Raw genomic sequence first — 23,525 nt, 5'->3', positions numbered from 1 at the left:
TACGAAGATAATTATGGATAAGATCACTTAAAATATCAAGCAAGCTATATAATCCGAAATGAAATAAATACTTTACCAGTCCGATGAGTATGATATAAACCCAACTCGGGGAAAGGGCAAAATGATGCCATGCAATGGGAGTGTAAATTTGCAAAATTAAACAATCCTATGACCGACTCCCGCTTTGTACATGCAAGTCATTGGCCAAAAACAAACTCTTAACTGAAATCCTAATTCGCAACAGATTAGGCTATAGATTAGTCTTTAACCTGTCAGATTGAGATATTCTAACAAATTAAGATTAATTAAATCATTATTCAGCTAGCTGTGAACTCTGAAGCATAATTCCTAGGAACTATATCAAATATTAACAAAGGTGCTTTTCTTTTGTGCATTGGAGCTAAGGGGCAGACAAAATCCGTCAGATAACTAGGTTATCGAAATACCTACGTATCACAATTCTTCTGTTCAAAGATGAAATGCTTGGATCACTCAAGCGACATATAGTAAGAGAAAGCCCAAACTAAAGGAATACTTATGCTAATGACTTTCTGAGGAATTAAAATCCAGAATGAAAATTTACAGTTGAAACTCTACAATAAAGGTTCTGATTCCTACTCAATGCTGTGGTAGAGGCGGTCTCTTTTCCAACATTTCATAATGTAGAACAAAGTTATCCTGCAAGGATTTTTTTTCATTAGAGGCCTAAAATATGATCAGGGATAAAAGGAAAACAATTAAACATTGGAACACGAGAAATAGTTTTAGGAACACTACGAATACTATTATGTATAAAGCTAACCTTGCGAACAGTTTCAAATGTGTTTGGATCAAAACAGTGATAAGATCCTCTCTCGTATGTGTTCGTTTTAACAAGCGGCTCCATGTTGGGAACTCTTATAAACCAGAAACGATTTTCTTTGTGATAATACCAACCTCTATTGTGCCTGAAAGCAACAACCACCTACCTTGTTAGAAATTATTGATCAGAGGAAAACAATTTAGATTTTAATTCAGGAGTTCCTGCCCAATTTACGTTTTGCTGTAGGAACACTTAAACTCCGTGACTGATAAACAAAGAAAGGTTACCAAGTATTGACTGAATTACTGAATTAACCATTAATTGCTCCCAAATTGTAACAATCCCAACATAATTGGGAAATAAGCCCTAACCACAGAAAAATAAAATATAAATAACAAAAAAAGGATGAATTGGAGGGTATGTGCATACAGCTCATTTGCAGCATATAATTGTGCTTCGTCTTTGGGCATGCTGCAGCCAAGAAAAAAAAGTGGTTAATTATAATACTAAGCAAGCCAATTAGAAACCAAGTAAGATGTAATTGCAAACCTGTAGAATATGTAAAACAATGTTTCCACCGAAAACTTTGAAAAGTAACCTTGCTGCATCATGCAATAAGCAGTAAGCCTAATGAAGGATTTGCAAATAAAGAAATCGATTCTATAGCATAATTAAAAAACCTCACATGTAAAGCAGGGGGCTGCTTTGCGTAATAACATTGTGGCACATTAAACTCTGGATCACCCTTTGCAGGTTCATCAGACCATGGAGACCCAAACGTCTTGTGTAGATTTTCTGATGAATTCAAATTTAATCCAAGTGTAGTAAGATCAATTCCAAGTGCAAGAGATGTCAAGTCTGGATCACTCATCCTGATCACACTTAACAAGCCAAGCAAACCAAATGGATCTGGTGTGGATTGTGCAGATTGCATAGCTTTCATGCCCTGATCCCGAAACGACTGATTTACGGCTGACATTTGAAGGCGGAACTGCGACTGATTCTGGTGCTGTTGATACTGCTGGAGGATCTGGTCATACTGACCCATACTAGAGACTGTATTTGGAGAATTTAGTGGCCTTAATCCAATCCCAGGAGGTCCACTTGCCTAGAACAAATCCAGAAGTGGTTAGGATGGCTGAAATCTTGCTTCAGAATGAATATTAAAATCGAGCAAACTAGAGAAAGAACGAGGCTTATTCATTACAACAGCAATTTAGAGAGCTTGCAGACCTGCGAATGATAAGTTGAATGCGTAGATGGAAAAATATCTGATCCATGTAGATGGAGAAGATCCTGGTTGTTTACAGAAGAAAATGAGACACCACCACTACTCACCGAAGGAGCATGTTGTTGTTGCTGTTGTGTACGATGTGATGAATATGTTCCCCCCAAGCTAAAACCAGCAGACCTCCCCATCTGCATATTACAAGGATAGAATAATAAGTGAGGAATATATATATATATATACATATAAAGATTTCTTAGTCTTTTAAACATGCAACTCACCGGGAAATGTTGAGATTGCATCATTGGTACAGCATTGTCATGAAGCTGTTCTTTCTGGTGCATATCCATAGCATAATCAGCATTGCCACCTGTAAAAATAAATAATATAATATGGTTACTAAATTAAAGATCTGCGAACAAAGGTAACCAAAAATAAGGAGAATCACTAAGTTGTCATTTAATCAAAGCAATCAAAGCTCCAACAGTGCGGCATCACAAATTCCTCTTTAAGGAGAATCACTAAGTACGAGACATTTTAGAATCCTCACTAGATCTATAGCCGATCATTTAATCACTTGATGAGATACAAACCAGGAAACCATATGCTTATTTAGCACCTTACACGACTTATAATGTCAGAATATGATAAACAAAGCAATAAAACCAAGCACCAAAGGAACTAAGGTAGATATGCACGTAAATCCATAAAACTTTTGAAAAGAGAAAGTGCATAATTCAGTCTACAACTCAACTCTCTAAGAAGAGACTCTTTAAACAACAAATCATAAGGCAACTATACAAAAAAACAATTTGATAACATAAAACAGCCAAAATTGCTAGAAAGAAATGCACAACAGCCAATCAGGTCACATATCTTCTCCGGTTACTACACCTTTGAATCCTGGCAAAGCTGGGAAATCTTCATTTTGAATACTAAACTCTTGGTTTTGTTGAACGATGGGACTAAGACCCTGCTTCCGTAAAGAACCTGAGACATGTTTGTACAATAAATCACCATAAAAGAAAGTGGACAAATGTCTCAAATGCAAAGGAAAATTTTCGTTTGCATACCCAATTGTCCTTGAGGCCCTCCAGCAGAACTAGGTCGACTAGTCAGTTGAGGGAAGTCATTCATGTCAAAAGGAGAATTATCACTCGAGTTTACATCATTCAACATACCCATAACATGGCTTTGTGAAAGTGGACCACCAGCATTGGGATAAGAGTTCCCTAGCATTGAAATCACCTGCGGAGATCCTGAATCAAGAAGCTCTTGTCACCACAAAGAAATACTTCAAAACCTATGGTAAGCTCGAGTATCAATCGTAGGAAAAATATTTATGCATTCAACATGCATAAAAACAAATATAAATGATTTCATCAAGCATATTATATACAAATCTAAAACAACCAGCAGTTCTTTAACAGTTTTCAACATGTGGAAGCGAACGATGTGGTTGCATAGAAGGCCAACTAGTTGGACAAGCTAAACCAATGCAAACAGAAAATAAAGTCATCTTCTATATGGCTGCACTTGGACACTCATCGTGCACAAAGCAAATGCAATTAGGGGTCATTGCATGAGAACATCTTTGTGGATAAGTATTGCTTCAACACCATTATAATGGAAATCCATAAACATCCGTACCTTGTGGAAGCACACCACTCATCAATCGATTCTGTCCCTGTACTCCTAAGCCAGCAGATCCACTGTTTGCACTCAAATGACGGGATGTGAGACCAGGTACAGACAATCCTCCACCAGTCCTTCCAAGGTTCCCCCCTCCAACCATGTTTCCCACAGAACTTGTGATTCGAGGACCCGCATTTCCCAAAATTTGGGATACTCCCAATCCTGGAACAGCATTTCGGTTACCAATTGCAGCGGATGTTGGAAGAATCCCAGGAATAGAACCTCCAACTCCATTTGTGCTACTACTAAATCCAGGGTTTCCTACAACATTTATACCTCCTCTATTGGCGACTCCCGAGTGTCCATGGGCACTTCCATGAGATAGCTGCAAAATTTAATTGAGATAAATGAACCCCTGATAAATTATGTAACAGTAGGAGAAGGATGATAGGAAGAAGAGTTGATATTATGCACAATATTCTATTAACTACTCTACCAATCTATAGTGTAAAGAAACAAACAGATGACATAACAAATACCTGGGATAATGCAACAGGCAGATTGTTGGAACCAAACCTTCCACTAGAAAGGCTACCTGTTTGTTGCTGAACACCACCGGATGGAACGCTATTTATTGTTGAGTTTCTTGATGTGAGTGTACCAGGCATGTTGGGTACATTAAAGCTCCCATGAATATTGTGCAGTCCTTGAATGGATCCTGCACCAAGAACCTAGCAATTATACAACTAAATGGGACAAGAAAATGAATTAATGCCAGCAAAAGCTCCCCACCAGTATGATGAAAGACAGGGGAGGCTGCACCAGACTGACCAGAGAATGAAGTAGCAAAAGACCTCCCAGCACCATCTGGAAGATTTGAAGCAGAACCGTTCAGAGAAGACTGCAAGGAAATCTCAGTTAAAATTTACTTTTATGATAGACATGTAGTAAAAGGAATAAAATCAAGACATGGGAACCAACATCCTAGGGAAACTGTACTAGACTGGAATTTAAGCACCTTCAAGGCAAACAACATGCATACAAGAAAGCGAGTAAGTTCTAACACTCATTAAGTAACAGAAGTTAATCCCCAGTATAAGCCAGCTAATAGTCTGTCTGGTCAATCCCTAATAGAAAAACCCTAGTTTTCCTAATGCAACCAAACAAGCAGTTATTCAAACTATCCGAGAAAATTATAGTAAAAAAATCTGGTAGCCATGACAATGCAAAGTAATAAAACGGGAAAGAACAAAAATTGAAAATCTTCTCCAAATGACAGAACAAAATGGGAAGCATTTCAAGGTATAAGGGAATACATTAAGTAGCCCTGACATTGCTCGAATTTCAACAGGCCAAACTATAAGTCATCCCTTTCCTGAGTCCTCCCTTGAACACCAACCTGAAGAGCGTTTTCCTTGCAACAAATCAACACAACCTATAGAGGATAAAAACAGTAACTTGTAAGAATGAGCAAACTCTATATTTGTCCATAGGAGACACCAATAACTTACTGAAGCAGAAACCACAGTTAAAACTTAAAACTAATTATCAACACGGGGACTGTCATGCTTGAAAATAAAGAATCAAGAACAATGACTTAACCAAACACTTGGCAACACTGAAAAGTAACAATACATCAAAAAAATGACAGTGTTGAATGAACGCACATTAAAACCAAGAAAATCCGCCAGATTCCTAACCTAAAACACTTAAACCAAGCTCGCAAGCTAAAAACACACTTCCAAATGCACATTAATCAGACATCATCCAAATTGCAGATTCCTCTATCATCTCACATCTTAAATTGAAAACAAAAATCAACCAAACGACAGTTCAATTGACGACACATAGCTTCAGTTGCACAAACAAGAATTAGCATTAATAGCAGAAAATTAAATTCGAAGCTTAAGAACTGGAACCGTAAGATCTAAAACAGTGAAAATAATGAGTAGCGCGAACGCGAAGATCTAACTTCTAAGAGAATGAAATGAAGGAGTTGTAAGAGAGAGCACAGTAGATCGAAGCTACGAACGAGTCGACTCGGCGATACCTGAAGGAGCAGATCGGAGCTGCAAGAAGGTTCTGAGTCAAAGAGCGAGTTCGTGAGCCCTAAATCGAAAACCAGAGAGAAGGATAGAAAGCGATAGGTATGAGCGAGAGAGAAAGAGAGAGAAAACAAGATAGAGAGAGAAAAGCTTCGGGTTGGGTTTGGGTTTGAGTTTGGGTTTGTGAAGACAGAGACGAGCGTTTACGAATTTCTGTGATAAGTGGAAAAACGAAGGGGGAAAAATAAAATTATATATAATATATATATATTCAAGTTATATATATAATTAAGTTAAGTATTAACCGCTGGTGAGGATTCTCCACCAAGCACCAACACCTTGGGCCTCATTTGTGAAAAGTTTATGCCACTTGAGAGTTGAGACTTGTGAGATTCCATGGAGTTATTCAAATTCAATTAAGGTGCATGCTATGGTGCCTATATACATTTGTCTAACTTACTAAAAAGAGATAAAAATAAATATTTAAATTAAAAAATATAAAAATAAATAAATTTTTAATATTTAAAACTTACCATAAAAGGCAAGTTCGGCAATTTCGACACTAAAGTTATAGGCACCATAGAATTTGCCTTCAATTAAATCCAATTAAAATTGCTTAATAAATTTAATCTAATTGAAAAACCAAAAATGCAATATGAAAACTAAAAATTAATTACTAAATTAATTATTATATATTTATTATAAATATATATTATTTAACTCATTTTTAATATCTATTTTATAATAAGAATTTATAAAAAAATTAATTAAAATTATAAATAATATATTTATATTGATTTACTTTTTACTTAAAAGTATGATGATTTGGTGAGATAAACAAGTATTTGTTATTCTTGTTAACTTATTTTTAACTGTTTTAAAAATACTTTACATATTAAATTGTGTAAAATATTAAATATTTATGACTTAATATTTTTTTTTAAGTGAAATTCGAGACTTTTAGATAAAAATAAAAAAATTATGTCATTTAAGACTTAATATTTTATTTTAAGTTATTGTTAAATGTTAATACTAATAGCGTTAGTTGAATACTATATTAACTTTACCTCTAATTTTATAGAAGAACCATTTTTAGAAAGTCAAAATTTTGCTTTAAAATTATAGTGACGTTCAATGCAATTATGGTAGTATTAGTTTTTTTTAAGAAACCTCTAATCATATATTCTCATATAATATATTATACAAAGAGCTCATCTCTAAGTGTGTTTTTTGACTTTTTTTTTAACAATATTCTCATATAATATTGTTAAGTGTATTTTCTTTTGTAGATAGAAAGGATTTAGGGATTTGTTTTAGATAGAGCTCGTCATTATAGGAGATCGAGATGGTGGTGGTGGTTGAGACAGTGTTCACGGCTGCGGTGGTGGCAGAGTTAATCACAAGTGGCAGAAGAAATAAGAGATATTAGACCATCTCCAGGGAATTCATCCCAATTCCTATTTATGGCCCACCTGTCATAAAAAGTAACTCTACATTAATTTTTACGTCATAAACAGTAAATAGGAACTCAAATCATCTATTTCTTTTCCATTAGGAGGAATTAACTTTAGCTCCTGTTGTAGTCTCACTTAATTAATTAATTAAAATATTTAAAATTAATATAATTGAATTTTTTCAATAATATTATTTAAATTTATAAATTTAAAAATAATTCACTATTAAAAGATATTGATATTAAATAAATTCATATATAACAATAATACACAATATATAATTCATATATTACAATAATATTATTTACATTTATAAATTAAAAAATAATTCATTGTTAAAAAATATTAATATTAAAAAAATTATATATAAAAATAATACACAATATATAATTCATAATTCGAGATGACACTAATTTATAAAATTGTTTAATATAAAAACGTAATTAAACTCCATAGTTAACGATAAATATTGTGAAATTGCCATATGTGTTCAATCAATAAATTTAATTAACTATAATTTAATAAAATAATATTTAATATTGATTAAATATAATTATTTATATTAATTATAATTTATTATAACTAATTATTAAATGATTAACATAAATAATTAATTAAATAGATATATAATTATTTAATATAATAAATTATTATAATTATTAATAAATTAATTATAATTTAATTATTTAATATAATTTTTTAATTAATTATGATTTTATATAAATATTTTTTTATAATAATTAATTAAATAATTATATTAAATAATTTAATTATTTATTTTAAAGATAACTTGCCATGTGGCAAGCTATCATTGGCATTCACAAGTCCCTGTGAGGAGGAACTCCTTCTCCTTGGAATGTGAGTGGGAACTCAATTTTCCTTTTCTCCAACCGTTGATGTCACAAAAAGAGAAAATGGAACCCTGAAAGTTACTTCCATTCCATTGGAGTTGCTCTTAGGATATATTTAGTTTACGTTTTTATTTTTAGTATTTTTTATTTTTTGAAATTTGTGAAAAGAAAATAAAAATAACAAAAATAATAAAATTCTATTTTCTGTTTTTATTTTTTATTTTTTTTTTTTATAAAATTTAAAAAATAAAAAATATTAAAAATAAAAATAAAAAATAAAAATACAAATCAAAATATCAAACTTGCTCTAATGTAGTGGAGCATGTTTCTTGGATATTTTGGTGGTCTATAAAATTTTTTGAAAGTTTAATTACGTCTTTATAGTTTTGTAAAATTTTTAATTAGGTCCCGATATATATTTTTTTTAATTGAGTTCCTGTATCATTTTTTTAATTAAGTCTCTCTTAACAGTAAACATTACAAAAAATGTTAAGAATGGATAAATTGATCATTATACTCCTCATCTACCCCTTACAAATCATTGAGAATCAATAGGTTCCGAGTCTCACTCTCTTCGCCTCTTCCTCAAACTTCTCCTCTTCTGTTTGCTTCTCTTACTTTGTGAATACTTATGGATCAAAGTCACTTATCTTTAAGAGTTTCTAGTTCCAAAACCCTCGTCAAAAAGACACATATTTATTTTTGTGGTGAGGTAGTTACTGTGATGTCTTCTTCGGCAGTAGCAAGCCATGAAAGAATGTATGTTAATTGTGGAAGAATGCCAAAATACAAGTTTTTCGAGTGGATTGATGATGAAGAAGATGAGAATAGTGGATGGTTGAAGCAAAAGGAAAAGAGAGTTTATTGCTTTTGTGGAGACACTCTGATTTTTCGGAGTTAAAGTACATCAAGAAATCCAAACATAAGATTCATTTCTTACCCTAACAGGAGATGCAAGTTTTTTGAGTGAGTTGATGAAAAAGAAAAAAAAATTATCTGGAAAAGATAGAGTGATAGGTTCACAGCAATAATTTGGAAGGATAAGAGAATTGGAGGCACAAGAAAGGAAGATAGAGAGATTAAGTATGGATCTAGAGAGATTAATTGCAGAAGTTGGAGAAATAGATGCTTGTATAGAAAGGTTGTGTGGTGAGCTAAGTTTAGTCCAAGAACAATTTGGTAAAATGGAAGATACTATGAAAAAGTAAAACAAGATGCAAATTATAATGACTTTGATATTTCGTGTTTTGATTGTTGCAGTGTTATATGTAAAGATGTAAAAAGTATGGCTGTTATGAACCTCCTCTTTTTTATCATATTATCAGAGTCTCCCTCGTAATTGTCTATATCTTCAGTCTCATATCCATCAGATATTTTTCCAACTTGCTCATCACCCTCCGCTAAACCTTCATCACCTTGAGTTGTTTCAGCTGTTGCAGGTCCCTCATCATTCAGTGGGCCAGTGAATCCCCCAAATGCATTTGATTGTGGATCATTATTCTCCACCTTAAACCCAAAGTGATTCTCATGGTCACCATCATTAGCACTGTCATTAAATACCTCTTCACCTTAAAGCTCTGACTCAGCATCCACTTCAACCTCTATCAACTTAAAGCTACTGTCTTTACCTTCCTCTAGCACATAATCAACATCACTAAAAGTGATTTCAATCCCGTTACCTTTTCTGACTCCATCGACAACGTATACCTTGCTATGTTTGCAAGAAATTGACACCAGTGATTTAGCCAATCTCATCGCATCCCTATCGGACTTTATCTCTCTAATACTTGACTTTAAATCCATCCCTGATTCCTTGTACCATAACCTGGTGTATCCCTTATACCCTAGTTACTTTAGTTCACTCACAATTTCTTGCAATGACCATACATCAACGTTAAAATGTAAATCCTCCACAACCATTCCTCCTAAATACTCTAATCTGTGTCCACTGTCAACAAATTTTCTACCGTGGTGGACCTCAATGGTGAAATTCGAATCACCCATAACTGCATACCAAAAATAAAAAAATACAATACCATAAATTTCTATTCAACCATTTTCAGAAATAAAAGAAAGCTCTAATAAACAATGTCGTAAATTCCCCCCAGGAGAAAAAAAGAAAAATATTTCAATGACGGACAAGGTTAAGCGTTGTCTTACCTAGAAGTAGCAGCAACGCCTACAACGAAGACGATGACACCGGAGAAGCGATATCCTCCAGCAATGTTCCAGTGGAGTTGATCTCGCCTGATGACAGAGTGTGCAATAAACGAACGAATGAGGAGAGGAATGTGAAGAGTTTTTCTCTGAATTTAGGAGACTGAACAGTTTTTGTTTAAGTCCGAGAGAGTTATTTTGGTCTATAAAAACAAAACAGTGAAAGCGAATTAGGGATTTAGGAAAAAGTTAAAAAATCATTAATTTAAGAACGAAATATTCTATTAAATCAAACTGTCTAATCACGGTAGAAATCTAATTGAAAAAAATGGTGTAGAAACTTAATTAAAAAAAAATATACGAACCTAATTAAAAATTTGTGAAACTAGAGAACAAGAAAGTAATTAAACCTTTTCTTTAACCATAATGATAAAGGTATAAAACCTTTGCCCTTTTTTTTTGGTCTTGAACCTTTCTCTTAAAAAAGAAATCCATATCTTTTCTTTTTGGGAGACACAATCCTTACCGAATATAGCACCTAACAATTTCTCTATTTTTGGACCGCGAGGCTTTGTAGCTTTGCTCATGGGTGATCCTGTTCTTTTTTGTTTATAAATAAATTTCATGACAACGGAAGTTGAAAGCCCACTCTGAACTCTCCGGAATAACGAAAGGAGGGGGAGACCATAACTTGATCCATTACCACACTAAACGAGGCTTATTTGTGCTAAATGATAGTTGACTAAACAGCAATTAACTAACTTGGCCCAAAATAAAGCTATCCCCCAACAACAACAAAACATTATTTACCAAAAAAAAAAACTAACAAAACATTAGATCTTTAATTAATTTGTGTTGGTCAAATAATCGACTCATTCGTCCACTCAAATAACTATTAGAAGGTTTGAATATTGTCTTATAGATGCAATAACTCATAAATTTTATAACAAATTAGTCATTAGTATGTCGTATAAAACAAAAAAGATTTATTTATCTTGTATCTTAAAAACACATGCTAATATTACAAATTAAAAATATTTTTATTAAAAACACAAAAAAAAAATAAAATTTCAATATATTTGTTTTGTTTACAATAACTGCAGTGTATATACAATAACACATCATATACTTAAGATTATACATAATGATGAGAAATATTTCCTTTATTTTGATTATAATACCCAATAACGATTTCAAAATTTTCAGAAATAAAATAACAATTTGTCCAAGAAGGTATAGCATTGTAGGGTAATCCACAATCTACTTTTAGCCCTTGTCAAGCATACACCTCATTTTTAATTTTCTGCAATAATGAATAAAAAGATTTTAATTATTTTTAACTTTTAGGCTTTTAGCGTTGGTGTAGGTTATGATGAACAGAAAAAATGATGAAGAGATAAAAATTTATTTTCATAAATAGATAGATATATATTTACCTTAAAAAATATATTTTTATTCTTTTCACACAACTTTAATTTTTAACATAGAATTTTTTTTTCAAATATATGAGACTCGAACCTTCAACCTGTTAGTTGAGTATGGGAATATTATATCATTTAAGCTATTACTCTTTTTTTTTTTAGGAGACTCCTCATACTCAATTAAGAAGTTGCGGGTTCGAGTCTCTTATCTTTCTAAATTTTGCCAATGAGTAATAGTTCAAATGGCATAGTCTTCCCATACTTAATTAAGAGGTTGCGGATTCGAGTCTCCTATCTTTGATCCAAAAAAAAACATAGAATTATTTTTTAGTATTTTTTTTTTAATAACTCTCTCAAAAAATTCATTATTAACTGAACCCTTAACATACTAACTACTATTGGCCTAAAATCTATAAAAGTCCAAACACATACATATTATCTGATCCCATGTAGGGATGTCAATGGGGCAGGGCAGGGCGGGGGCGGGAGATGCCTCTCTGCTCCCCGTTTCCGCCCCCAGAATTGATCCACATCCCCGCTCCGATCCCTGCCATGGGGGGATAATCATCCCCATCCCCATTTCTCGCGTTCCCTGTGTTCCTTGCGAGGTCCTATTCCCCATCTCCCTATGTTGAACATTTATATGAAAATTACAGTAAAAAATAAAAAAAAACAAAAAAAAAACTACAAAACATTATTACAAACATATCTTATCCAAGATTATAAGTCTAAAAATACAATATAGCAAATCATAATCCATAAAGAGGTAAGCACTGAGCAGGAAGAGTGGCCGGTAGCGACTGACGAGGGGGTATGCTGCTATGGCTGTGACTGTGGACACAACTATGGGGGATTGGAAGTTTTGAACTTTTCTGAAAAGTTGGGGCTTGGAAACGGTGCTAAGTGGAATAGTAGGAGAGAATTGAAGACATTCAATAAGGTAGAGTTAGGGTTTTCAATAGGCGAAATTACGAAAAAATCCTTATATTAGAAATAAATTAAGGATAGGGCAAAAAACCTTAATAAGCCACAATAAGAATGGTGTAACGTAAATACGCCAAACTGAAAATCGTTTCAGCAATAAGCCAGACGCCATTTTTATGTAATTCGAACCAGGGTGGTTCGAACTAGAAAGTTGAATAAATCGAACCAGAGTGGTTCGAATTAAGGAAGTGGAGATTTCAATGTAATTCGAACTAGGCCAGTTCGAACTATGGCCAATTCTGCAACACATGTAATTCGAACCAAGCTGGTTCGAATTACCCTTGGAGCGCTCTTTCATAAATCAAACCAAGGTGGTTCGAATTATGGGTGATTCGGCTATATAATGAGTTTGAATCACCCTCATTCGAACTATTATTCCTCCCCCTACCCCACAAAATCTCAGAGAAAACGACCCAGATTCTCTCCGAGGAAGACCTGAACGGAATACTCTGCTCATGGGGGACGATCCGGCACGGTTATATCGCTTGGACGGAGTCGCTCATATAGCCGGGGTCATCAATGAGGAGGTTAGTACGGAAATATTTTTGATTCTAGCGGTATTTGTGCCTTAGTGGTTTTGCATGTGGGTTAGATGGTGGTTTATGTTAGTGGTTTATGTTAGTGGTTTATGTAGGTGGTTTATGTAAGTGGTTTAAGTTAGCGGTTTAAGTTAGTGGTTTATGCTAGTGGTTTAAGTTAGTGGTTTCTGTTGGTGGTTTATGTTAGTGGTTTATGTTAGTAGTTTATGTAGGTGGTTTATGTTAGTGGTTTAAGTTAGCGGTTTAAGTTAGTGGTTTATGCTAGTGGTTTAAGTTAGTGGTTTATGTTGGTAGTATATGTTAGCGGTTTTTGCGAGTGGGCAATGCAAGCGGTTTATGTTAGTGGTTTAGGGTAGGTGGTTTTCGTTAGTGGTTTTATGTTGGTGATTTGTTTGACTTTTTTGATGGTAGTTGTTTTACCGTAGCTCTTTTACGTAAACCGGTTTAGTTAAGCTGTTTCTTGTTAGTGGATCTCGTTAGGCTGGTTTATTTTAGTGGTTTAGTTGTGCGGTCTATGGTTTTGTTTTGCAGTTGGTTATTTTTCATGTAATGTTATGCGGTTTTATTTAGCAGAATGGTATGTTGATAATTTATCGTGCTGCTTATGGTTGTGGTTGGTTTTTAAGCTGGTTCTAACTATGCGGTTCATTTTGTGCGCAGCCCCAGCGATGCATTAGGAGCATGCGGCGGCAGCAGGGCATGCGACTTGATGACAGATACGTTCCGTACTTGCAGATGGCAGGTCTATACCATCTTGCAAGGCTGAACGACCGATGGTTTCGGCTAGACGAGGCCCTTGTCAGTGCATTCGTAGAGCGATGGCGTCCCGAGACGCACACGTTCCATATGCCGTTCGGAGAGTACACGATCACACTCCAGGACGTGGCATACCAGCTGGGTTTGCCAGTAGACGGCCGTTACGTGAGCGGGTGCTTGTCAGAGTTCCATATATGTTATAGTCTATACACTTATGTTTTTTGTTATGTACTTCTCTTGTTGTGTTATAGTCTGTACACCTATGTTTTTTGTTATGTACTTTTCTTGTGGGACATTGACTATTTAGAATCTATGAATCATGAAACAGTTTAGTGTTTATTATTTCTTATTAACTTTTGCATCTACGGGACATGTAGCAGTACTCTTAATGAAAGAAGACATATTGATTACTACTCGCAACAATCAAAGTACAATGTGTAAAGATCAACTAGTTACATACATGCTCAAACATTGCATCTAACAGGAAAACTTAAATGTAAATAATACTAACATCAACAACATGCGCACTAATGGCGGCCTGTCTGAGACGATCCTCCAACCTGTGGGCAACTACGTCGTGTGTGTCCGGGTTGGCGACATAGGCCGCACCTCTTTGGCCGATTCGGATCTGTCTCGTCCATATTCGTCCGTATCCTAGTGGATCTAGGACGACCCTCTCTCGCACGCCTCTTGTCAGGGTCTGGGATCACCGTGGGCCCGTCATAAGGTGGCCAGAAGCCCTCCGGGATCGGAGGTGTGAATCCCATCCGATACACACTGAACACCGAGCTAATCTGATAGACGCTGTGAACATAAGAGGTCCAGGTGACCCGTGAGTAGGCACAGCATGCAAGTGCGTGCTGACACGGGAAATGAAGAGCCTGGAAGTACCCGCAGTCACATGTCCGAGAGGCAAGTGATACTCTGTAAGTACCCAAAGAGAAAGAACCAGTCGGAGTGGTCTCTGCTACAGTGAACTCGGAGTTATCCCGGTCATACAGCGTAACCATGAAGCACCTGGCCGTCTTCAAGTTGGCCTCAATACACTTCACCAATGCTGACTGAATTGTTGTCCTGTTTCCATCTGGGCCTCAGCCTCTCTCCCCTTGCGAACAAAGAGTTCTGCAAGCCTACAATATGTTGCTTTCACCAGGGATGCTACAGGGAGATTTCTGACCCCCTTGAGGATAGAGTTCACACACTCGGAGATGTTCGTCGTCATGTGACCGAATCTCCGCCCCTCATCACGATGCTGAGTCCACAACGAGTAATCAATCCGATTCGCCCACTCACACATCGCCGGATCTTCAGATCGCAGAATATCAAACCAGTAATCAAATTCAACCTCGGTCTTCGCATACGCCGCATTCACTAGGAGCCTCCTAGCGTCTTTGCCCTTGAAGGTAAGGGCAAAATTTGCCGCTACGTGTCGTATGCAGAATGCACGGTACGCAGATGGCGGTAACCAACCGCCGTCAGGGGCCTCAAGCGCAGCCTTGATGCCGTTGTGCCTGTCCGATATAACCAGCAGACCGGGCTGCGGGGTCACGTGCTGTCGAAGGTGCGAGGGAAAGAAACTCCAGGACTCTGCATTCTCACCCTCTACTAGTGCGAATGCGACAGGTAGAATGTTGGAGTTCCCATCCTGTGCAATCGCGATGAGCAACGTTCCCCCATACTTCCCATACAAATGTGTGCCGTCAATGCTGATTAGCGGCTTGCAATGACGGAATGCCTCGATGCAGGGCGGGAAAGTCCAGAAAAGTCTGTGGAAGTACGCTTGAGATTCGTCCACCTGTCCTCCAACTCGAACCGGGCTCATCTTCAGGACCGCAACACTCCCAGGCATCGTCAGCTGGACACCCAACACCCACCTAGGCAGGTCGTTGTAGGACTCATCCCAGTCACCGTATATAAGGGCAATAGATTTCTGCTTCGCCATCCAAACCCTCCGGTAAGTCGGCCTAAAACCAAAGTGCGCTGCCGTGGCGTTCAGGAGCACCTTTATGCTCACGGATGCATCAGTCCTAACACCATTGGCATAATGAACGCCGAAATGACATGATAATCCAAACTCCTGTGGTCACTCGAGATGGATGTGGCCAGGCAAGTGTGAGGTCCATTGTACCGTTTGACCTCCCAAATGCCCTTGCGCTTCCGGAGACTCAGTCGAATCAACCATGTGCACCCACTCCCAAACTCGGAACACTTCCCCACATACCGGTGGTGATCGAACTCCACCACCTTGTACTGTACCCCTCGCCGGATGCTGTAAGTCTTCACACTTAAAAAGGCCTCATTTTTATCCTGGAATTGCTGACCAACCTGAAACTCTGTCAGACCACCAGTCCCTTCCGCATCTCTAGCTCCGAATCCAACAGCGTGCCCTAAAACCCCCTCCTGTCTCATGGCGTCCAAGTCCAACGAGGAAAAATGTGGTGGATACTGCTGTGTGCCAGAGCTAGAACCACCTACCGCCAATGCAGGCCCATTCGCTTCAATATCATCAGCGCTGTCATCGTCAATCATATCCGGCTCGACGTCATCCTCCTCTTCATCACCCAAAAAACCTTCTCCAACGCCAACAGGTGCAACTCCCACTAAAGCGTTCGGCAAATTTTCCCTTTCCACTACCTCGTCGCCTTCGGTGCCATTGAGGTCAACAGCAAAAGACGGGGAGGCGACAGGTTGGACCACTGGTTCGTACACAGGGACGGAGGAGGAAGCAACAGCAGCCCGGGAACTAGAACCTGCTGGATTCGCTATAGTGTTCATATTCCGGTTCGAACCGCCAGAGCTGGATACCACATCAACCAGCCGTGCCAACAACTCTGGTGTCCTCACCTCCGGAAACTGCCGCCGACAAAGAAACATTACTTGCAAGTCCACATCGTTATTAATCGTGAAGCAATCATACTTCACGGTATTCTGTAGCACCGTGACTGGAATGCGATAGAAAAACTTCTTCACCCGCTTCGCACCTTCCAGACCGAGCTTCATCAGTACAGCGCTAACAAGGTCATCATAACTCGTCGTAGAAGTTACGATAATACATAGAGGATTCTTATCTGTGAACTTTACTCCGGAACGAGTTTTTCTATTAACAGATCCTCTGTGGTGCACCAAAACCACAAAACTCTCCTCACTATCCATCTTACTCCCTCTAATGAGACTAACTCACGTTTGGAACCATATATATACAGCTGAGTCTCAAACTAATTCGAACCGGTCTGGTTCGAACTATGATTTGTGTAATTCGAACCAGGCCGGTTCGAATTACACCAGAACCGTGTCACTCCGTAATTCGAACCAACCTGGTTCGAATTACGTTCATTCTTAATTCGAACCAAGCTGGTTCGATTTATTACCAACCAAAAAAAACTAATTCGAACTCACCTAGTTCGATTTACTAACAAATAGAGTTCGAACCAACCTGGTTCGAATTATATAAAAATACGTTCTGGCTTATTGCTGAAACGATTTTTGCTTTGGCTTATTTACGTAATTTTTGGAGTCAGTTGGCTTATTATGGTTTTTTGCCCTTAAGGATATTTAAATAAACTCAAGAATTTGGAGAATTATTGGGGATGGGGCGGGAATCCTCGCTTGGATTCCTGCGCCTATTTCGGAAGAATTTTAGTCCCCATCTTCATCCCCACGAAAAAAATTTCTCGCCTTCGAAAAATTTTGACACCCCTAATCCCATGTGATCCAAACTTAATGAAAAAAAAAAACAATTTTTTTTCCAGGCTAATGAAAACAATGTGAGAACGGATGTGGAGTGAAGACAGATTAATTATCAATTATATATTTGGAAAATGCATGAAAGTGGCCATACGATATTTAATTAAAAAGTGTCATCACTATCTTAGAATCTCATGCTTATCTTTCATTATTTCTTTGCCCTGAACAAATGGCATTATTATAGCATGCATGCTTCTACTATGGTCCACTACTCACCAATGGCATTGCAACCAATATTTTTATTTATTTGTTTATTAGCTTTCTCATAATAGTGATAGTGGAATGATCAGAATTCAGAACAAATCTGTTAAAAAATATATATATTTAGTTATTTACGAATGTTTGGTTCAGAATTAAAGGGAAAAAATTAATTGTGCTTCAGAAAACCATATGCAATCCAATTATTAAAAAAAATGTTGCTTTCCCTATACAACATATAATATAATTGTTGCATGAATTAAAGGGAAAAAATCAATTGTGCTTCAGAAAACCATATGCAATCCAATTATTAAAAAAAAAAATGTTGCTTTCCCTATACAACATATAATATAATTGTTGTATGCCACGACATTTTCCAATAAAAATATCACCTTACCTTATCTCCTTCAAATAAGAATTGCTTATCTTTGTAATCTTCTACTTTTACAATACGTGCATTTTAGCATGTGTTATGGCGTTCCAAAAAATATTACCAAAATTAATGTTTTTTAATTATATTAGGTGTATATTTATATTAATTATTAAAATTAGTTATTAATATAAAATATATATTAAAAATAAATTAAAAAATATATATATTTATATATAAGTATATAATAATTAATCTTAGTATATATATAATATTTTTTATTTTTTTATTATTTAAAATATAAAAAAATATAACTTTAATTTTAGTAATACTTATATATGCATCTCAACCAGACATACTGATGAAATTCATTTTTATAACAATGATCATAAGTCTTAAAAGAATATTTATATATATGCATTATTTTAAACATTAGTTACACATTCATTTATAATTATATGGTATAATTTCATTGGATTCATTCTTTTACAACATCTGAAGAATGTTAGTATTTTACTTACCAACCTCCTTTATAAATAAAGAGTAAAGTAATATTTTGGTGGTTCAATATTTGGATTAAGTTTTTATTTAATTTTTAATATTTTAATATTTTATTTTAGTTTAAAATTTTTTAAACAAATTTAATATTGTCTTATCGTTAAATTTAACTCGAATAATTAATGAGAGAACTTTTATATTAGTGATAATAAATAGTCCGATTTTTATATATTAAAATCAAATGTCATATTGATTCTTAAATATATTAATTATTTGTATTAAATTTATCTGTAGAATAATATTGAACCTATTAAAAAATTTTAAAATTGAAATAAAAAATTTAAAAGGTTAGTGGTTAGATTTTAAATTAGGATTTGTATTTTTTTTTTCTGGTCAGAAAAGTGTAAAACTGCAAACCAAGGTCCAAAATCAACCGAAGATATGAAAATGAAACATTATTCACTCATTTATATATGTTCATTGTATAACAAGTTACAAAACTTAGCAGTAACACATCTTTTATTGCTTTCCCAGCCAGTTATCATTATTACCAACTCACCTAGCTCACCTTATTGCATTTCTCTCTCTTTCCTCTTCTTTTCTTTTATTTAATTTGTTCATATTTCTTCACACAAAATCACCTCAGAAGTAGTCTTAGCTGGTAGTATTTGATTTCAATCTTGTACCACCAACCCTTTTGACCATGTTCTTCAAAACTCTCTTGCAGTTTTGCTTTTTGTTTTTTTTCCTCTGCTTGTTTAAAAATAAAATAATAAATAAATTGAGTGCATAGAAGAATCTAGTACTAGTACCATATTTATGAAAGTTAAGGTTGTCAGTGATAAGTTTCTTTTTTCCATACCAGCTTGTCCTCTCAGATATAGATTCTTGTTGAACATGTTTGTGATTGTGACTGTGATCTTCTCTCTTCACCATTTTCACTTTCAATCCTTTTCAAAATAAATAACAAAAGAGTACTTTAGATTTGTGCCTTCTGTGCTATCTGCCTTGTGTTCATCATCATCATCATCACCATGGAAGAGATGAAAACCGTTAAATTTAAAGGTGCCATCTTTCACTCTTATTCTTATTATTGCAGTTTCTGATTAGTTTAGTAGTTTAGAAACTAGAACCTTATTATTCTTTTTCATTTGTTTCTGTTATTGCATGTATCAGTGTGAATGAAGTGTTCTTCCTAGGATTAAATTACAAGGCTGCAACTTGAAAAACTGGGGTTCTGTTTGAATTTCTAACTTGATACTATGATGTGGGGTTTCAGAGAACTTGGTTTATTAACATGTGCCTTGTCAATCTTGCCCTTGTTTTGTTCTGCTGCAAAGTTTGTGCCTATAGATAATTACCTTATAGACTGTGGATCACCTTCCAATACCACAGTAGGTAGTCGAAATTTCGCAGCAGATAGTTTTTTTAAGGATTTGGTTTCCACCAATGAAGACATTCTTGCAAATACCTTGAATTTAAATGGTGATTCCCCTCTCTATCGGACGGCGAGGATTTTTGCCGGATCCTCTGAGTACACATTCCCTATTAACCAAAAGGGGAGACATTGGATCAGGCTTTATTTCTTTCCATTTGATTTTGGAAAGTACAAATTGAGTACTGCAAATTTTGCTGTTATTGGACAAGATACTATACTTCTTGGTAACTTCAGTGTCCAGAAGAATCCTGTTATGAAGGAGTTCTCTTTGAATGTGAGCTCGGACACACTTGTGATCACTTTCACGCCATCAAACAACTCAATAGCCTTTGTCAATGCAATTGAAGTTGTTTCAGTTCCAGATGACCTCATTGTTGATGATGCTTACACCTTAAAACCATCATTAGCACCTTATTATGGGTTGTATTCACAGGCATTAGAAACTGTTTACAGGGTTAACATGGGTGGTCCTAAAGTCTCTGCCGACAATGACACGCTTCAACGAACTTGGGTTCCGGATCAGAGCTTCCTTATAAACTCAAACCTTGCAACTAGTAATTCAAACATTGCTGCTGTTAAGTACACGGAAGGTGGGCCAACCGAAAACACTGCTCCACCAGTTGTTTATGGTACTCTTAGACAGATGAATTCGATGTACGATCCCCGGTTTATTTTCAATGTGACATGGCAGTTTGATGTGGATCCTGGATTTGAGTACTTTCTTAGACTTCATTTCTGTGATGTAATCAGTAGAAGTCTTAATGAACTCTATTTCAATGTTTACATTGACTCTTCTTATGCTGCCAAGGATCTTGATCTCAGTACAGAAACTAATAATGTTTTGGCTGCTCCATATTTTAAGGATTTGGTTACTCTCCCAATTGTTAGCAACCGAATTCGTGTGAGTATCGGTCCTTCCCTGACAAATACAGAGTATCCTAATGCCATATTGAATGGGCTGGAAATCATGAAAATGAACAACTCTATGAATAGTCTTAGTACAGCTACAACAGTGCCTGTAACGAGTGGTTCTGGTTTGAATTCTAAGAAAGTTGGGGTGATTGTTGGGTCGATTCTTGGGGCATGTAGTATGATTGTCTTGATTGGAGTTTTATTTGCAATGTACATGAAAAGGAAGAAGTTGGCACAGCAAAGACATTCAAAAACATGGATTCCAATATCTGCCAATGATGGAACTTCTCACACCATAGGAAGTAAATATTCTAATGCCACAACAGCAAGTGCTGCCACAAATTGTGGCTACCGCATTCCTTTCTTGGCTGTTCAGGAAGCTACAAATAGTTTTGATGAGAATTTGGTTATTGGCATAGGTGGTTTTGGCAAAGTATACAAGGGAGAATTGAGTGATGGAACTAAAGTTGCAGTTAAGAGAGGGAATCCTCGGTCGCAGCAGGGTCTAGCAGAGTTTAGGACTGAAATCGAAATGTTGTCTCAATTCAGGCATCGACATTTGGTGTCACTGATTGGATACTGTGATGAAATGAATGAAATGATATTGATTTATGAATATATGGAGAAGGGAACTCTTAAGAGTCATTTATATGGTTCCGGTCTTCCAAGCTTGAGTTGGAAAGAGAGGCTTGAGATATGCATAGGAGCTGCTCGGGGACTTCATTATCTTCATACAGGCTATGCAAAGGCGGTAATTCACCGCGATGTGAAGTCTGCAAACATCCTACTTGATGAGAACCTTATGGCGAAAGTAGCAGATTTTGGGCTATCAAAAACTGGTCCGGAAATTGACCAGACTCATGTTAGCACAGCTGTCAAGGGGAGCTTTGGATACCTTGATCCGGAGTATTTCCGAAGACAACAACTAACTGAGAAGTCAGATGTATATTCATTTGGGGTGGTACTCTTTGAAGTTCTTTGTGCAAGACCGGTCATAGACCCTTCGCTGTCGAGGGAAATGGTGAACTTGGCAGAATGGGCATTGAAGTGGCAGAAAAAAGGTCAGTTGGAACAGATCATAGATCCTACATTGACTGGTAAAATAAGACCAGATTCTCTCAGGAAGTTTGGCGAAACAGCCGAGAAATGCCTAGCTGAATTCGGTGTTGATAGGCCTTCTATAGGAGATGTCCTGTGGAATCTAGAGTATGCTCTCCAACTTCAGGAGGCTGTTTTTCAAGGTGATCCGGAAGAAAATAGCACCAATATGATCGGTGATCTCTCGCCCCAGATCAACAATTTCAGCCGCGAGGAAAGCGTTTTGGCCGCACAATTTGAATCTCCAAGCCTTAATGATCTTTCTGGTGTTTCTATGAGTAAGGTGTTCTCACAGCTGGTGAAATCTGAAGGGAGATGACTTTCAAATATATATATTCTACACGTCTTTATAAATTTCATTTCCTGCATTTCTTAGTATGTTTTTGGAATTGAGGCACTTCGTAGATTTATAAAGTAAAAAAAAGACCAAGTCTACGAAACATATTTTGCCCAATTAGTAACAAGTTAACAACACATCCTTACTATGTTTATGTATATCGTTTTGTGAGGCTTTGAAGTGGATTATGTTGATAATGAAAGCAAAGTTGTGTTACTGTATTTCTCTTATGCCTTCAATTATACTTTTTATGAAGTAAATTTTGAGAAATTGAGAAATCCAAAAAATTACCATAGACAAAGATAAGCTAAAGTTAAATTTCTCTAAATTATTTGGGTGCTAAGAACTAATTAATAAGTAATAACTAAGAATCAAAGGTACTTATTTTCTGCAAGAGAATACATATATTATCAAGACTTAGACAAAGTCAACATTTATTTAGGTAGCTGTGAATTAATTAATTAATGGTACAAATAATCCATATTATTGGGAGCCCTTTGAAAAACGCTGAATCAATATGAAGCACCAAGGAGTTCAAACCAACAAAGATAAAAAAATGTCTTGCTATCGAAATGGATGGGAATGCTATCGCCCACAAGGTTTCGACCGAGAGAAACCTCAGATCCTAACTAACTGGGAACCAAGAAAGAACATTGAAAATAAGAAAAACGAACAGAGAGAAAGTAGTAGTTGTAAAAGATCATCACCTAATTTTTATGTTGGAAGGTAAACAATGTGTACAATAGGTTATTGAGTTACAAAATGAACATCTCCAATACTATCAAGAATAACCATCCAAGTAATAAACATCTTCCCAAAAAATTAAATTAATTTTGGGATTCACCAAAAATTGAACTCTTAACTTTTCGGATCTAGTGTTCTACCATATCATAATATCACTCATCCCAAAAACTTCAGCTAATGAAAAAAGGTAACACTAATGATTATATCTATAATACTCTATAAACCTTCATTATTATACAAGTATTTCATTAGCTCCTCATACTTTCCCTTTTTAATTAGAGTAAATATTGGTTTTATTATTGGGACTTGGAGTA

The 23,525-nt window shown here is 35.8% G+C and overlaps 3 protein-coding genes and 1 non-coding gene across 7 annotated transcripts; 2 read left to right on the top strand and 2 right to left on the bottom strand.

Annotated features, from left to right (window-relative positions):
- Nucleotides 1-365: 365 nt before the first annotated feature.
- LOC112786817 (probable NOT transcription complex subunit VIP2) lies at nt 366-5,977 on the bottom strand. 4 transcript variants are annotated; one of them, XM_025830196.3, is made up of 15 exons: nt 5,716-5,966; nt 4,982-5,100; nt 4,458-4,566; nt 4,205-4,383; nt 4,002-4,050; nt 3,681-3,887; nt 3,104-3,289; nt 2,925-3,020; nt 2,312-2,400; nt 2,036-2,221; nt 1,488-1,910; nt 1,352-1,404; nt 1,232-1,273; nt 803-947; nt 366-678 (listed from the first exon to the last, which is right to left on the bottom strand). In XM_025830196.3, the coding sequence occupies exons 2-15, from the start codon at nt 4,997-4,999 to the stop codon at nt 619-621; spliced, it is 1,842 nt and encodes a 613-aa protein (XP_025685981.1). In that variant the 5' UTR covers nt 5,000-5,100; nt 5,716-5,966; the 3' UTR covers nt 366-618. The 4 variants fall into 4 exon arrangements, with proteins under 4 accessions (XP_025685981.1, XP_072088313.1, XP_025685972.1 ...); XM_072232212.1 differs by having other exon boundaries at nt 4,497-4,566; nt 5,716-5,964; XM_025830187.3 differs by having other exon boundaries at nt 3,681-4,050; nt 5,716-5,977.
- LOC112793588 (small nucleolar RNA snoR35) lies at nt 4,458-4,538 on the top strand. Its single transcript, XR_003198286.1, has one exon. It is a non-coding gene; the product is annotated as a small nucleolar RNA snoR35 (small nucleolar RNA).
- An 8,422-nt stretch (nt 5,978-14,399) lies between the features above and the next one.
- Nucleotides 14,400-16,647, bottom strand: LOC114927536 (uncharacterized). Its single transcript, XM_029297544.1, has 5 exons — nt 16,298-16,647; nt 15,668-15,899; nt 15,343-15,517; nt 14,987-15,177; nt 14,400-14,897 (listed from the first exon to the last, which is right to left on the bottom strand). The coding sequence occupies exons 1-5, from the start codon at nt 16,645-16,647 to the stop codon at nt 14,400-14,402; spliced, it is 1,446 nt and encodes a 481-aa protein (XP_029153377.1).
- A 2,470-nt stretch (nt 16,648-19,117) lies between these two features.
- LOC112786779 (receptor-like protein kinase HERK 1) lies at nt 19,118-22,690 on the top strand. The gene is made up of 2 exons (XM_025830160.3): nt 19,118-19,747; nt 19,859-22,690. The coding sequence occupies exon 2, from the start codon at nt 19,945-19,947 to the stop codon at nt 22,447-22,449; it is 2,505 nt and encodes an 834-aa protein (XP_025685945.1). The 5' UTR covers nt 19,118-19,747; nt 19,859-19,944; the 3' UTR covers nt 22,450-22,690.
- Nucleotides 22,691-23,525: the final 835 nt, after the last annotated feature.

This window comes from Arachis hypogaea, chromosome 3 (genome assembly GCF_003086295.3).
Source record: "Arachis hypogaea cultivar Tifrunner chromosome 3, arahy.Tifrunner.gnm2.J5K5, whole genome shotgun sequence".
Taxonomy (NCBI): domain Eukaryota; kingdom Viridiplantae; phylum Streptophyta; class Magnoliopsida; order Fabales; family Fabaceae; genus Arachis; species Arachis hypogaea.
This window is presented reverse-complemented; position numbering and strand designations above follow the sequence as displayed.

Bases quoted from the DNA above. Each gene is read 5' to 3' on its own strand.
- LOC112786817 (XM_025830187.3), bottom strand. The intron at 3,290-3,680 runs GTACGGATGTTT...TTCTTGATTCAG, and splicing joins GAGTGGTGTGCTTCCACAAG to GATCTCCGCAGGTGATTTCA. The intron at 1,274-1,351 runs GTTTGCAATTAC...TCTTGGCTGCAG, and splicing joins TTGTTTTACATATTCTACAG to CATGCCCAAAGACGAAGCAC.
- LOC114927536 (XM_029297544.1), bottom strand. From the start codon at position 16,647: ATGAACACTATAGCGAATCCAGCAGGTTCTAGTTCCCGGGCTGCTGTT. The intron at 15,178-15,342 runs GTTGGTTACCGC...TGCGATCTGAAG, and splicing joins GCTTGAGGCCCCTGACGGCG to ATCCGGCGATGTGTGAGTGG. The intron at 14,898-14,986 runs GTTCGCAAGGGG...GCCAACTTGAAG, and splicing joins GTAGGCTTGCAGAACTCTTT to ACGGCCAGGTGCTTCATGGT.
- LOC112786779 (XM_025830160.3), top strand. From the start codon at position 19,945: ATGATGTGGGGTTTCAGAGAACTTGGTTTATTAACATGTGCCTTGTCA.